Source organism: Odontesthes bonariensis, chromosome 1 (assembly GCF_027942865.1).
Source record: "Odontesthes bonariensis isolate fOdoBon6 chromosome 1, fOdoBon6.hap1, whole genome shotgun sequence".
NCBI classification, from domain to species: domain Eukaryota; kingdom Metazoa; phylum Chordata; class Actinopteri; order Atheriniformes; family Atherinopsidae; genus Odontesthes; species Odontesthes bonariensis.
This window is the reverse complement of record NC_134506.1, coordinates 21713751-21730876: the sequence shown is the minus strand read 5'-3', so window position 1 is coordinate 21730876 and position 17126 is coordinate 21713751. Positions and strand designations below refer to the sequence as shown.

The following is a 17126-nucleotide window of genomic DNA, read 5'->3' as shown; positions in this document are numbered from 1 at the left end:
AAGGACTATAATAGCTCACAGTGCTACTGGGATATTGTATTGTGTACTGACGTTTATTGATCATTTAAAAGGAATGCACATCAGCAAATATGGAACAAAAATGGCTTATCCCAAAGCATGGCAGAGGCAGCGTTGTTTATCAAGGCTGACCACCGATTAGAAGCTGAGGGATTCAGCAGAACAATGGTCCTAATCAACTTTAAACAAAGACAATCGCTCTGTAACGGAAGCAGAGACAAATCCTTGATTTGAATTCAATAAAGACTATGTAAATTATCTCAAGGGAGTTGTTTACAGAAATCATCTTAACAATCTGGCTGAATCCTTTCCCCGAGAAAGAATGATCCAAAATTCCTCTTAAACGCTGAGCTTGTCTGATCCACGGGTGAGGTCATTCCTGCCAAAATATCTCCAATACTTAAATACGAGTTTTCATCGTGAGTGTTTAATGGGGGGTTTCAATGATAACACAAAAGGTTATGACTATTTGCTGTTATCACAGAACCATCTTTTTTAAATAAGTTCTGAAGAAAGGTCTCAAGAAAATTCTGCATTTCGTTCATAACATGATCCTAAACCACAGAACTTTTTCCCGCCTGTGTCCCTATAATGTTGTATCGCAGGTTACTGTAAACTGAATTCACATGCTAGTTGTCCCTGATTAACAAAGATGGTTCAGAAATCCCCAGAGAAGGGTATGAGAGAGCAAGGCCATGCGCTTACAGAGAAGTCACCTAATAATCATGCAGTCAAAGACAAACTTTAATCTAACTAACATACTTTAATCTGATCTCTTAATAAAGTGAGTTCTTGCTGATGCAGTGAGAAATGCAATTCCGGCAGCTTCTATTTTCGAGCTACTTTGTAAAATGTCAGAGCTGTGTGCACCTCCTGGGAGACCATAGGCTGTTTCTGGGTGTCCTAGATGAGTTGTACAATTATGGAGTGGTACTAAATCTGACTGAAATGTGGATCCAGATCTGGAGAGGGTGCCCTAATACGGAACCTAAGTGCATGCAGTCCATTATGCCAGAAAAGCAGTAGATTTATTATTGTGACAGTACAGTAGACTGACCTTGTGCCTGTAAATCGTGTGATTAATTACTGATTACTGGATTGCACAGTGCCTCAATAACATAATCAATGTGAATCTGAATGTACGATCTGGAAGAAATTTCTTTTTAAGCCTGATTAGTGAAGATTAGTGTCTTTTATTTATTTCTCTACTTGGGTTTAGAGAAAAGCACATTTTTATGACCAATAAAAATACCAGGAAACCTGGGAAGTCCAAAATACTCTTCCTCTTTTCAGTCATGCCAAGCATTAACACACCGCAGAGAAAAACGTTTTTGACTCCGTTTTTGATCTGTTAAACTTGTTAAATATTGAACAAAGGGGCTATAAAGTTTGCTGATTTCACTTTATCACTGAATGACAAATGCAAAACGTTTTTGAAGAATATTTAAGACTATATGTTTGCTTACATCAATTTCACAATATTGCTGGAAAAAGTCCCAAATGGGATTTCTACAAAGCTCTGCACATCAGATGCATACCCTGAATCTGAAGAACATAACACTGGAGTAACACGGGGTACGAGACTGTGCACCCTAGACTGTAATATACCCAGCTTCTGCTCTGAGATATCATCTGTGTGGCAAACAAGCATCCGGAGGAGGTCAAAGAATGGCAAAAGCACTTAATTATTATGACGTTAAACTGTAATTGTCCATTACTCTACATTCAGGCATGAAATTGTTTCAGTCAAGCTGAGCGAAATAATTTAAACTTCACTTTTGCTGCTTGTTATTCACGGGTAAAAGGCGCTGGTCCTGGTTGCCGGGCAGAAAGACACAGAGAGAGTGTGCTGTGAAATTCATTATACCTTGCATGACTTCTTGCTGGTGGCGGAGCCAGGTCTCGTGTTGCTGTTGAGCTGTGAGGAACTGGAGCTAATTTCATCATCATCATCTTCTTCTTCATCAAAATTCATACTGCTGGATATACCTTCAGAGATAATGTTGAACAAGACAGACATAATGATGGACAGAGTCTTCCCTGCTTTCAGTGAGCGAAGTGATTTATACGCCTTTGCTATTTTACGTTGAACAGTAGAAACAGCTGGAAACCGGTCACATTTGTGTCAAAGTAGTTGTAATCAGACAGTGTAAATGAGGTAAACTGTGACCAATGTTTGAGCCATGGAAGTCATTAACCACATGTGAGATTTGAGTGGAGAGCCACAGTGGTTTTTGATATGTTTGAGCTCCGTGGTAACATCTTATCTTTATCGCTGTTGTACTGTGCCGGGACTTTTTATTATCAAGTGTCTATCTCAGTGTCGAACAAAGTTGCCAGAAATCTTTTCTAACTGCCTAAAGTCTATAATTCTTCAGCATCTACATTTCACACTTGCTGATGTCAGAGAAAATGTAGGTGATCAACTCTAAATAAATTAGGTGAGCCGGTAATTTATTATAATAATAATTTAAAAAAAAGAGCTTTGCTTGCAAATACCTAATGTAGCAACATTAGGTTGCTTTCCTGTCCGTGACATTTCCGGTAAGTTGCCTGAAATATACTCGGTAGTTATTTGAGTTTTAGATTGAGCTGAAGATTTAAGATTGAGCTTCGCATACTTTTTTCCTCATTTTCACAATGAAGACCACGTAAAGGAGATGAGGTGATTCCGCAATTTATTTTGGTTTATTGTGATTGTTTGTTTCCTGGTTTTCATTTCATTGTAAAATAATATAAAACCGTAGGGATGTGCCAATTTGTAAAATTCTGGGCCGATACCAATGCCGCAGTATAATTGGGCTCTCAGCTGATACCAATTGTTTTTGTTACATATTTTCCCCTTAAAGCAAGGGAAGCAAAATATGTATTATATCATATTATTGTATTATCGTTTAAAAAAGAAAACAGAGCAAATGTTGTGCTCAGCTAAAGTAAACGCAAAACAATCTTCTCAGTGAAAATGCAAAGTCAATGCAACACAACCAGCACTCATCATATACATTTTTGAGTAGTTATCCTATTTGCCAAGAGGGCAGATAGAGGTCAACAAGCTGAATGTCAGGCCGATATATCTGCGCATCCCCAGAAAGCAGTGCAATTGTGTGATGAAAGTTAAAAAACTGAAAGGCTGTGCTGAGCTCCCAGTGCTTAACTGAGGACTCTCATGTTCTACTGGAAAAACATGAAAAAATGTCCAGTGAGCGACTAACTATTCTCAGCAATGTTTTTATCCTCATCGCTTTATTTTTGCTGCAGTCAAATTCATCTGTGGAAAACCACAGTCTTGTCCATGTGCTGAATGAATGATCAGTAGCTCTGTACTTAAATAACTACTAACCATAAAGCTCATCATGTTTACATCTGGTTATTCTGTCAAGAGCAGGAATCTTTATGGAACACTTCAGATTGGCCAGCAAAAAAAATAAATAAATAAATTGAGAATAGATTAAATTAGTCGCAGCAATGTCAGTGGATTTTCTTGAGCAACAGGGTTGTTATTTCTGGACAGACACAGTGAATAACATATTTCTGTATCATTACATGTGAAGCCAAATCTCCTCTTCCAATGTGGCTAATTTTAAACTAAATCAGTCAGTTTGTAGACATCACTGAAATTGCTCCTTGTTGGCAACATATGGTGAAGAAATTCCTTAATTGAACAAGAAAGCACAGACCTTTCAACAAGCAATGCATTACTTTTGATATAAGTATGTTTGAGTCAGTTACACTTTACCGGTAAATGAAGCCACATTTTGTTTTTAATTGTCTAAAAGCCAATTGGTCTTTTTTCTTTTTCTTTTTTTTACTAAATAAGGAACAATTAATGAGTGTGACAGTATTCAGTATTTTTCAGGGTGAATGACGATCTTAAAAAAAGGAATCTCTATTTGCAGTTGAAAGTTTTAACGTGAGTCACCGTGTTTCATCCTCCTACCAACACATCAGAGCAGCAGACCAGAATACCGTGGGTTTAAATGTGCACTTGTGCTGCTACAGATGCAGCCACAGATTGCAGTTTTCTTGAACTGCTGAAAGTACCTTTCTTGAGCATGGTGACACGCAGATCCTGTTTACTCTGCGACTGAGTGCAGCTCATGACGGGCTCCGTCTCGCACTCCTCTGTGGTGGGGTGAGCCACTGTCAGTATCTGGATCTGACTGTCCTGCTGGGCGGCAGGGCCGTCGATCGCTGCTGTACCACAATCCAACGAGAACAGACTCAGTCAGAATGTTGTTTTTCTTTTTCTTTTTTAAAAATGTCCAAAAGTTTCCCAGTTCAGTGAAACAAAGGCAGCTGTTGCCTGCAAACTGCAACAACAGCTCAGGCATTATTCACACAATCAACAAGCCTGAGTAACTGTGACAACATTTCCACATCTCTGCCTCTGGGTGTTTAGTTCTCTGTCTGATGTTTTATGCGGCTGTGTCTCTTTCTGTCTTTAGTATTCAGTTGACCTCTGTTGTCTTTCCTTTCCTTCAGAGTTGTACCTGGAGACATCAAGAAACTTTGGAAACAGTTTGCGTCACTTCTGTGTGTCACGGCTTCATTGTTTGAACCAAAGGTGTATAAAGAAATCCATTCATCTCGGTTTTCTCTTTAATGTAATGAAGGCACATCAGACAATAGCCCCTTTCACACTGAGGAAGAAGCCGCGTTTAATTCGCGAATTTAGGGCCTGGTTACATGGAAACGTTTTTCACTATAACCGATATTTTTGCTTATCGTTTGGCTGTCGCGGCCATATGGAGCCGGCGTTCTGGGTACCCCAAAACGATATTTTTGGAGAATGGGTTCCAGAGTGGGAAGATCTAGGAACGCCGCCGTTCGCGTTGCCATTGCTACAGCCAGAACGGATTTGTTTACATCTGCGTCACAGCCACATGACCAACGCCAGTGACGTATACACATACGTCAGTGACCAGAACAAAAAGCGGCTTCGCGCGCAAACATCCATTCAATGTAACTCCACCTCATTGTCGGTCCAGACGAGAGAGTCGTTTCTTCTTGCAGACGCGGACATCTTCCTTCTTGTTGTTGTTGTCGTTTGAGCTTCACGTGAGCTTCGCGCTGGTAGAAGTAGGAGCGTACATGCATGCGCATTGCTTCTTCTATTGTTCTGGTGTAACCGGTGGGGGTGGCTTACAGTGCACATAGAGATGTGGCGTGTGTACAGCATCGTTTTCAGCAAGCGTGGCGTTGCCATGAGGACCTGATATTTTTACAGAAGCTTTCCTGTGTGGTCGCAATAATTTTCGTACTCGGTTTAAAAAAAACCTTGTTTCATTTTCGTGTAGCTAGGGCCTTAGTGTGTCCGCTGTTCCTTTCACACTGATGATCCGGGCTGGGGTGTCAACTTGATTCGCCATTCGACCCGCGTCGGACCCTAGTCTTTTTGCCGAGCCGAGTTTGATGTGAAAGCAATTGACGCGGGTCGTACGTGGGCGTGGCGTGACGTGAGGAGTTTAAAAGACAGGATGGACATTTGATCAGAACAACAGCGACAGGTGAGGACAAGTTTCACTTCAAGTTCTTCTCTGCAAGTTCGAGACATTTTGCAAGATGGCCAACTGGGGAGACGAGGAGGTCCGCGAGCTCCTCAACCTCCGAGCAGAGGACGTTATTTACCGCCACATGTCGGGGATGGTGAAAGATGGACCTCTGCTGGAAGGTGCCTACGTCATTGTACACGCCCAGCATTTTATGTGTTTCGTGTGACGCTCTGCCACTAGGCAACGCCCCCGGAACTCGGCTTCAGGCAGCACGGATCACCTAATACGCCAAGCTTTCACATTGCTCGACGCAGGATGAAGTGGCAATTTGGACCCGCTAAGGTAGCGGGTCTCAGTGTGAAAACAGCTACTATCAACCTGTGAGTGCGTAAACAACACATGTCAGAGTCCTGATTGTATTATTTATTACTTTGTTTAAATTTTGACTTTGTTTTTCATTTACATCTACGTTTCATTTCAGAGGCAGATACTATTTATATCTCAGCTCTGAAGAAAAACTGAAGAACTGTTCATGTGCTGTGCAGCTGATTTCATAATGAGGCTGTGGTGTGTGAGAGAAGGCAAAATGAGTGACAAGATTCCATCAGTGGGGACTTTGACCTGCTAAATCTTCTAGCTCATTTGAATCCCATTAACTTTTTTTTTTCTTTTTAAAGTAATCACAAAGATGAACATTCACAGCACTGCAGTGCATCAGGTGGCACACATATCCAATGTAAGGCATAGGTGTGAAAAGATGAGTAATGGGGCCTTGTTATAGTTTCATGCCATTGATCTACCATCTACATTTAATCTTTTGGCTTTGGAATATCATACTGCATTGGGTTGAGTCTGCAACAATAAGCTACGAATGCTGCACAGAATCACTGGTAAACAATCACAGAAGTGTGTATTAGCTATAATTAGAGTGTGTATTTCCAGCATTCATTTTTCTCTCTCTTCTCAGCTGATGGTGTATCATCCTGTCATGCATCATAGCAGACTTCTGACACACATGGCAGCTTTGCGGGTCCTGCTTCATGCCTGGCGTGGTTCGAAAAATCACAACCCAAATCTTTATTTGTCTTTAAAATTGAACAATATGTTATACAGTCCATGACCCATTTGTTTTGTTAGGGACATGCTGACCTTTGTGTTTCCCCTTCCTCTCTTTCTTATCACTTCCTGTCTGTGGAGTGGAGTTGGCCGACGCTTTGCCCTTTTTGGCTGAGCGAGGCTGCTGCGTATCCGATATCACGGCTGCCTCCTCCCGTTCAGCCTCTTGCACTTTAATCATAGGGCAGACGAGCAGCACACATGGATGGAGAATGAACAGAAATGAAAATGAAGGGTTAGCGCAAGTAAGATCACTCTGAAGAAAAAGTGTTATATGAATTCAAATACAAAGTAACATTTTCATTTAAAATGCAAGTTTTTGTTGGTGTCTCTTCTATGGAATAATGATTTTAGAACAAAAGTGTTAAGCCTGAAATTGATTTCTCAACAGAAATATAGGCTAAAAGTGAAAAGAGGTCAGAAAATCTATTTCCCTTTTTTTTGGCAGCATTGATTTTTTTTTTTAATTTCCCATCTTTCCATCACAATATTAGATTATTCCATAATAATATTGTGTCAACATTTTCCTCTTTTTTTTGGCAAGAAATATGACAGTTCATGGACTTACGCCCAGAAAATCGCCCCCAGAACTGGGGATTAGAAGCTCTGCTCTGGTTTTTGGGCACACATAAGAGGACATCATCAACACCAGTCCTATCACCACTTCAGCTCATGACGCAGTAATGCGTAAGCGCCTGTAATAGAAACAGTGGCATGCAAAATCTGGCCACCACAGGTCAAAACTCTTGTTTCTGTGAATGGAAGTAAATGTCAGATAGTAAGATGATAAGATAGTAAGATTTCCAAAAAGCAGTTACAGTAGGCACTTTTCTGTGTGTGTTTTGAGTAAAATTAGTTTTTACTTTCCACATTCTGCAGTCTCAAAAATGCAAAAAGAGAAAATATGCTCAAAGTTTTGGACAACGCACATGTTCGCTGTTTGGTAACACTTTCAGGAGTAACACAGCTGATAAAGGAGTTCACGTTTGGAGGATTTTCACTAAAAAATTCCTGCAACAAGCTTGTAGATGCCATGCATTACTCCTCTGAGATGTATCCACAGATCATGTTTAGACTGTGAGGAGCTAAAAAAACAACCTGTACTTGCACCTCCAGAGGTACTTTGCTGTGGATTCTGAGTTGTGATTCAAATCATAATACAGTTTGATTTTCACCTTCAGCTTCTTCACAGGTCCTATGACTTTTGCTCCCATAATTTACTCATATGTTATTGAATCCATTTCTCCTTCTGAACTACTGGCTACAACACATGCCACAGCATGACCAATCCACCCCCGTGCCTCCCAGCTTGAAAAATGTTATTATTATTTTTTTTTTTTTTTTAAATCACGCTCCCCTTTCTCCAAAAACACATTTGCTGATTGCAAGCAAAAGTGTCAAATTTTGATTTTAATTAACCCACACAATAAAAAGCAGCTGGCTTATTCAGATGTACATTTGCAAACTTTTGATAGAAAACTTTGTGGTGAGGACCATATTTGTGTTGCTGCACAATAGAACAGTTCACCACCTCCAGTCTGTTCTGATATACATTTCTTAAGTTCTTTTGTTCATTCAGATCTCAACTTGACCTCCAGTGTTTGTTTCAAACTACATTTCTTCATCGTGTTATGAACTGAGGAAACAGCTACCTGACAACGATTTGCTATTTGAAATCTTCTGTGTACTACACAGTTGCTTCAAAGAGTCTATAGCTAAAACGTGATTCTAATAACCACTTAAACATTCAGTGTAACCTATGTTGCACACTGTGTTATGCTGGTTAAACATGTGCTCTAATTTAAAATGGTAGTAACAGCAACAGTTAATAAACATTATTCGTCATGATTTGGGAATCTGTAGATCTACTTGTAGCTCCATCTGAGAAACCAGAAAGAACAAACACGGCAGAGGAATGAAATCTCATCTGGTCGAAGAGCAAATGCTGTCTGTAAAAAAAAAAAAAAAAAAAACAGATTGATCAAACAAGCTGTCTCTCGTCTTTCTTTGTTCAATCGATGTGTTTCTTAACCTCTGTGTTTGAGCTCTCTGGATCGACAGAACACCGCAGGAGAATAAGTCGTACTTACCGTGATAAATGGTGCTGCTGTTGCTACTGAGGTAGGATTCGACCAGCGGTGCTTGTTCCTCGCTCTGCTTGGTGCGACGAGTGCGGGATCTCCCATCCACGTTAGACTGCACCATCAGAGGCTCCTGTCGCTTTTTCTTCTGCTTCTGTTCAAGGAGCGCCCGCTGAGGTTTTGAGCACACAAACATGCCAAGACAGTAAGACACATAATGAAGACGGAGTTTTAGCAAATGACAGATGTTACCCTCTATTGTAACGTCTGACAGAAAAGCCCATCAAAAAGGAACCTGTTTTTCATTTTGTGCTTATAAGTGTTTGGCACCGACAAAACCTGTCGTGTTTTTTCAACTTTTGTATTTATAATACAATGAAAATATGAATATATTCTGAGAATTCCTTATGACCTAGTTCAAGATTTATTTAAGAATTTAGTTGCTAGTTGTTGCTGTAAGATCATCTTATTAATTTCCAATTCACAAAATAACTCAAACATAACATTTAGACCTTTGCTCTTCTCTGCTTCTAAAACATCGTACAGAATTAGAAGTTTTACATTTTTAAATAAATTTCTTTGTGGAGATGCAACACAGGCAGTATTATACTTTGAGCAAAATTCTGCAGGGACAGCGACAGAAGGCGTTCATGTTGTTGAGTAGTTGTTTAACGGAGTTGAACAAACCAGAACAGCTTTGGAGGTAATTGAGGACCTCGTGGGCGGGCGGTTTTTACTGTTGTGGCAAATCTTAATCTGTGTTTTTGCCGTTGTAAGCTGCTGGCAGAGTGTCCGTTCGAATTTACAATAATGTAATACTTTGTTGAACCCTGAAGAAACTTTTTATTGTTGCAGTAAATATGTAATTGTAAGAATAGTCATTGTAGAGTTATTATCTAAGGCTATTGTGGTGGCCAGCAATGACACTCTGAAGAAGAGAGACGGCTAAAGAAGCATCTGACAGAAGCTGCTCTCTTGTTTAATTAATACATTGTGTAGAGACTGTGCAACTGGCAACCGTTCCAGAGTGTTCCCTGCCTCTCACCCAATGCCGCTGGGATAGGCTCCTGTTAAGCTTGCTTAACAATGCCTTATTTCTTTAAGATCAGCTGCTCAAACCATATGACCGTAGACATAATATACTCTGCAGGTTTCATCTATGACGAACTATACACTACATGCAAGTCGTAGCTCATCTATTATTAAAGGCTTCCACTTATTGAGAATTTCAGCTTCTGACGTATACAGAGCTTCTTCTCCCTGTAAAGACACTAATGGCCATTCGCAGGTACTTTCCCACAGGGCATGGATTTGATGTGGGTGCTATAAAAGATCTTAAAGACACAACTACAAGTAGGTTTTTTTCTCCTTTAAAGTAAAATGGAACCTATACACAATGATAACGATTACCACTAAATGATGCTTCAATCAAATGGTTTGTAACGCTTGTTCTTCCTGAAGTGTGTGGTAGAAGTGTAGAGAACCAGATATGCAGGATCACAGGTGGGAAACAGAAGTTAGGGGAATTAAAGCGCTTTATTTAGGAAACCAAAATAAAAAAAACACTGCAAAGGTAGGAGTTGCAGGAGCAAATATCCAAAAATACAGAGTGGGGAAGAAACTAAACTTGACTTGGCATGGCAATCTGACACCCAAACAAGCATCCAACAGTATCAGTTAAACCCTGGAAGTGTGTATAATGAGAGGGGTAATCACAAAATGAACAACAGGTGTTGTAATTGGCAACTGAGACCTGAGCTGTGTTCAGGTCATCCTCTCGTTCACGACATAGTGCACTATATATTGAGTATTGAGCCAATTTGTACTACTGTTCAAAATTTCAACATAAATATTTAATTCACTCCAAACTGCACTGCAAACTCATCACATGGTACAGCAAAAGAGGTGAACAGAGGTTGTACACTACATTGAAAGTAATAAACCGTTATGCACTGTGGCCTGGTGCCAGGAGCTGATGGAGCGTGCTACTGCCAGCTCTTGCTAGCTGGTGCTAAATTCTTTGCTTCATTATTGGGATTTTCCAAGCTGTTGAGAATGCCTGGCGAGCACAAAATACTCTTCAACCATGAAATTGTTGGTCTCTTTCCGCCTTAGACGTTGGACTTGAGAAATGTGTGTAACATATGTACAGGAACCAAATTTGTCTTAAGATGTTCAGTCTGAACAGTAAGCAGGGATAAGTTGTTATGCAGCTCGCTTTTTACATATTTAAATGTGAGCTACAATGATGGGTTCAATGTGGCTTTACAAACAGTTGTATAATAGCAGTTGTTATGTTTGACATATCTCATTGTATTTTGTGTGGAATATTAGTATATTGAATTATTATAATACAATTGCAGTCAAAGCTTACAGAGCAATAAAAACTTCTTTTTTTTTTAATTACAAATGCACCTATATTTGTGTGCTCAGGTTTTATGCCATCATTGTGGAGAGATGTCAAATACAACATGTCATAAACCAAAAATGTGCTGTAAATCACCTCAGATTTGGTGTGTACCTATTGTGCCAGCGTTTGTTTCTGTGACTTTTAGAGCATATAGGGCATAATTATCAATCACCACTAAATTTACGTAGCGTCCAGATCATTTCTTTTGGTCACGCTACAGTGTAGCTGACAACAAACAACGACAGCATTGGCATAAGTTTGTAGTGTCCAACATCAGTTTGACTGATGGACTCTGAACGCATCTGTTATAATACTGTATGTTGTCTTAACAGGATTCATATCACAACTGAAAATATTTGGTTTTAGAGTGATGTGTTCAGTTTTGTATGTCTTATTTTGTTGTTTCAGTCTCTTGATAAAAACTTCTTTGTTATAATTGATTATTCTTACTCTGTTATTAGAACTGCAGGAAGAACGGCAAAGACTTACCTGCCTGTCCAGTTTCTGCTGTCGGAGGGTGGTGCCTTCATCGTCTAAAGTGCTGCAAAGAGAAGAGCAAAAGAGGCAGAATGAGGTTCAAATACTTAGGTCCCTCCTTAGCCGTACGAGTGAAATCAGGTTTGTCCATTTAGTATAATGAAATGTAGTAAAATAAGAATAGGCTATATGCCGAAGTGGAACAAGGTTCACCACATTATTAGCCGTGTGCTAAAGTCATTAAGTCTTGTATCATCTGTGTGCAAACTGTCCAATCCAGGTAAGTGTGATAGTCTCTACTGCTGTTTTGCTTATCCTTTATTTTTCTTTCCGTTTTACTTCTACGTGTGTCTTATCTGCTTTGCCGTGTGGATTCGCTCTATATTGTGTTTGTTCTGGTTCCGCTCTGGCACACTGAGGACAGGCAAATGCAGCAGGCATAAGAAGAGGTGGGGAGAAGTGAGTAGAAACCATTGAAATAAAGACCAGATGACAACTCATACCCTGACTGTTAAAGTCATAAAAGCTTCCCAGGAACCTCTGACTGACAGATGAAGCACTGGTTGTCCCCTGACTTAATAAAAAAAACACAGTTCTACAAAGCTAAAGAGTGGGGGAGGCTGCTGACAAGCAGCACTAAAGGAGTCATTGCCTTTTACCATGAAATAGAAATTTACATATATGTAGCATTTATTGAAAATATAGAGCAATTATCTTTATGGAGAAAAATGCTTCATTTTAGTTTTAAGGTTTTAATGGACGCATAAGACAGACTGAGAGCCATTTTATACCTTCACAGAGGTATCCATCTGCAGCTCTCTTTGTCCCTGCAGACAGACAGGGCAAAAAAACTAAAAAGCTTAGGCTTCAGAGATGATGCTGCACACTGATTGAATGTTGATTGACTGAAAGTAACTTCAGGCCAGAGCCTGGAGGGGACGTGGGCAAAAACTATAAACAGCAAAGAAGCATAGGTGAAAAGCACAGACTGCATCTACACTGGACAATCCTAATTATCTTAACACTCCAGTTTTCCAGTTTGTGTCACTCCATCACAGAGCAGATCTTTGTCTTCTTTGATTTCTGTGTTTTCTAAAGCAGAGTAAAACTAAGGAATCAACAACAGCACCAACACGACCAAGAGAAGGCGACACCCATCAAAAAGCTAATACACAGAAACAGAGAACCATACACACTCACTCCTGGTCAAGTTGGAATCACCGGTTAACGCACAGTAATGTGCATGTTTGGACAGTGGCAGAAAACCAGAGCTCTTGGAGAAAACCCACACAAACAAAAGAAGGACGTACAAGCTTCACACAGAAAGACCAGAGGTACAATTCAAACCAGGACCCTTCTCAATGCACGCTGACAGCTCCAACTACAACACCACTCAGCTACAACATCAGAAAAAACACTTAAATCATCGGCCTGCATTCTATCTTATTGTCTAATATGCAGCATAAAGTATGAAGTTAGCTGACAAGAAAACAGTGCACAAGAAGGAATTTCAAAAGCTGGCTTTTATTACTCCTGCATATGAAATGATAAAAGTGGAAGTGATAAAATGTATGAACTAAAAAATGCAAATTAAATTAGTTTTTTTTAAGTGGAGCAGAGAAAATTAAAGTTAATTTAAAAAATGGAGTGATAAATTATCAAGCAACTCCATTATAGCCAATATAGAGCGAAAATAGAGCCATGTTCCATCATGCTCCATTACCGCTGCTGTATTCGTTGTACCACATATGATGTGGCCATTTATCAGTTTTACCAAAGTGGCCTCAAAGTCGGATGTAGCAAAAAAATAAGTACTGACATTGAGAAAAATGTTTACGTACAAATAATATGAGTGATGAATCTATGTGAAAAAAAAGTGGGGTCAAATTTCAGCAGCTGATAAACTTGATATGTCATCTTCTATTTGGAAAATGAAACCAACCATCCAACCAACAACCATATAGGGCTACATACAGAAAAGAAACTTCATTAAACCAACACCTCATTTCACCTGTGTGCTGCTCTTTATTCATTTCATTTGTTTAATGGTGCATTGTCTTTGAGCTTCTTTGCATTTCCAATAGCTTACAGGTTACAGCGAAGATTCTGCAAAGGTTACAAAAAAGCATTAGAGGACATGAGGGATCGTTACCAGAGGCACAAGTGCAGAGTTTTTCTTTGAATGCAAACTGAAGGATGCTTAAGATACGGTATCAGGGAGGGAACAGACAGCAGCATCCATCACAAGAAAAGCAGGGACAAAGGAATTAAGAATGGTGACGTATGCTGTTTGATGTGTAGACATGATTTCTAGCTGCATAAATGAAGCTAAAAATCATGGATTTAGTTTCTTCATTCAACGTAACACACAAGCACAAATGCTCACCTCAACAAAATCCCAAAGTTACAAAAGTGAAAACTGTATCAAAGGACAAGTAACCTCTCAAACCTTCCGAGACGATTCGCTGTCCACACGCTCAGTGTTCTCAGGTTTGATCTTAGCCTCTTAAAGCATCACTGAAAGTGTATGTCTCATTACAGATGACTTTGGATAGACTGTACTAGATGAAAGAGACTCACTGAGCCCCGTACCCCACAAACTAGATGAAGAAACTTGCTCTCAGTCCTCTCATCCTAAAAGCTTTTCACCAGGTTGCTGTTTAGCGCAGACGTGACCGATGCTGCTTTGCATGTGCTCTCTGAAATCTTTCATGTCTCTAAAAAGCATCCGTGGATCATCTGCACCGTATTTCATCCCAAGTAGAAAGTAAAGACAAAGGGAAAACGCGGAGTTGTTCCAGCAGCACAGCACACAACTACCTACGCAACATCACGCACATCTCTGATCTCAGCCCGTAAAAAAACATTCTCCTTGTATTCTTTTCTGAACTCTTTGTTGCCCTCAATACAACTGGGTTATGTCTTTATTGGCATGAACACTAACACTATTTGATCTGCTGGTACACTCTGACATAATGCCGAGGTCTCCACATGAATTCAGAAAGTTGGCCTCTGTTTCTTTTTACCCCGCAAAATGCCTGTGAATGTGCCAGTTAAAGGAGATATATAAAAAAAAAAAGATTTTTATCTTTCATTGTATTAAGAGCCGCTTTCTACATCTGACAATCAATAAAGACAAGCATCAAGGTAAAGGGCCAAACAATTGACTGCACAGAAATAGATTCAGAGACCAGTCTCCAGTATAATAAGCTGTTCCAGAACATGTAATCATTCCGCACTGTGCAAAATCAAAAGTCTATTGGCCACACACTTGTTTCCTTTAAGACCAGGGCTGCTGCTTTTTGTTTAGTATTTATTAGTATAGCTGTTCTGTTATATAAACAGTTAAGTATTTGCAATAAAAAAGCAGGAAATGAACATCACAATTTACCATGACTTAAGTAACGGCAAGCTAAAAATCACAAGCCCCACATTTACATTGAGCTGTAATAAAGTCATTGTTAACATTGTGCAGCTGCTGGAGGATTGATTAGAAATGCCAGAATCCACATTAATAGATATGTTTATATCAGTGGAATTGTCTTTTCATACCAATTGTCAGCCACTGTGCTGATGAAGATTATTTGTCATGTAGGGAGTTCTGTCTGTGGCACGCTTGAGTCAAAATGAAGGAAAATGGGACTATTAGCTGAATCAATCGTATAACATAATGAGGTTACTTACAACGCTCAATTAAATTAGCTTTATTAGAACAACTATTCAGATCAATTTATTCACAGGACCCTCAAATGATGTTTTAGAGTTTAGACCAATCTGGGTGAAATATTTCCCCACTTCACATCGTTCATTCATTCATTCATTGTGTCTCCAATTTAGGGTCACGGGGGGGTTTGAACCTATGCGGCCAGGCACAGCCTGGAGAGGTTACCAGTCTGTTAAAGGGCTACATGTCCTGGCTTGCATTGGGCACCACAACTACTTGATGAGGTATGTGAAAAGATTGCCGTATGAATACAAAATACCCTGCTGTGAAATGTCAACAAAGCTTCGTTCTGCATTGATCTGTTACTCAAAGAAGACCTGACGACAAAATGGATACATTCAAATTCATGTGATATTGACATAACCACACACACACAAAAAAAAGTATTTCGGATGTTTTCTTCAAGTCTATTTTAGTCAGTCCTGATTTGGCAGCTTTTCATTTAAATTGGCCTTCAACATACATGTGCTGTATTGGTTTGGGAGTTGTCCATATGTTTGTATTACTTGCATATGGACCCCTAAGTAAAACTCGTTCAGGGTAAACAGCCACAGCACAAAGACAACAAATCCGATTCTGATTGTATTTGTGTTAATGTGTGTTCCACAAACAAAGTTAGAATTTGACAGATGCCAGTCTCTCTCAGTAGCATCGTTAAACATTGTTAAACATCCTCCTCCCGGCTAGCAACAGCACTTTTCCTTTTCCTCGTTGTTCTAACCTTTCTCTTATAGACACCACACAGATTCTTAATAATAGGTTTTAACGCAACGTGAAATGCTTTTACTGCTTTTGTGGAAGAGCAAACCCTCCCAGAATCTTCTTGTGACCACTGTGCTCTCTCTTGCTCTGCTCTCCAACGTCTGTGTCAACAGCATTTACGAAAGGTGAACAGAATAATCACTTTCATTAACAAAACAACAGGATATTTATCCAACACTTGTTTTCTGCAACCTGCCTTCTCTTCAGAGCTTTCAATCTCTGGCGACAGACTCACTGATTGTTCCTCGAGCTCTCGTGGCCCAGCAGCTCAGAGACCTCTGAGAAACCTCTATGGCTCCTAATTAGTGAGAATTATGCAAAAGATTCCGGGAGAATGAGGCAAAGCAGAAGAGACAAGGATAAGAGACGGAGAGGGTGCAGGTGTCTGCTGGTTTGTGATGAATGGGAAAACGCTTTTCAATTGCACGTAATGGTTTTTAATTTGTGCAAGGACAAAAAGCTATCACGCACAATACCTGAAATCTATAAATGATGTGTATTTGCTGCTGTTTACATGACCCAAAATGCAGCAGCGGCCACATAACAAAACTATGGGATGGCGAGCCTCTCGAATTTAACCAGAACTCATTTCCACCAACATGTTGACATCGCTGGCAGAGAAAGAAACACCTTGGACATTCCTGGCAGCGACACAGCCCACCCACATCCTCATCAGACCACATTTCCACCGACTTTCAACTGATAAAAGGATGATGTTGTGTTTGAATGCTTTTGTTTTAGTGACTTGAAGGACAATGTCTGTAGTCTCAGCCTACGATCTTGCATTTTTGTGATGAATCTAAATTGAAATAATTGTAATCTGGAACTTGTTGATCACTCTTTGCTGACAGATTTGGGATAAATCAAAATTACATGCAAATGCAATTTCAATTGCATTTGAAGTTCCACTTGTAAATTGCTGATGCACTCAAAGATAGTCGGCTTATCAGTGTTCGAGCCTTTAATTCATAGAGGGAAATTGTGGGGGACAGGAGTACATGTCTCCCTATGAATTGCCCCCACCCAGCCAGCACATCACTGTAAAG

General features: G+C 39.8%; 1 protein-coding gene across 3 annotated transcripts in view; it reads right to left on the bottom strand.

The window, feature by feature from the left end:
- tub (TUB bipartite transcription factor) overlaps window positions 1-17126 on the bottom strand; it is a 55805-nt gene that overhangs the window by 8323 nt on the left and 30356 nt on the right. For 2 of the 3 annotated variants that reach the window (XM_075460058.1, XM_075460076.1), the window contains exons 2-6: window positions 11607-11658; window positions 8717-8879; window positions 6660-6797; window positions 4060-4212; window positions 1886-2007 (exon numbers count right to left, since the gene is read on the bottom strand). In XM_075460058.1, coding sequence (XP_075316173.1) covers window positions 1886-2007; window positions 4060-4212; window positions 6660-6797; window positions 8717-8879; window positions 11607-11658 — 628 coding nt within the window. The remainder of the gene's footprint in view (window positions 1-1885; window positions 2008-4059; window positions 4213-6659; window positions 6798-8716; window positions 8880-11606; window positions 11659-17126) is intronic. The other variant, XM_075460067.1, reaches the window with a different exon arrangement.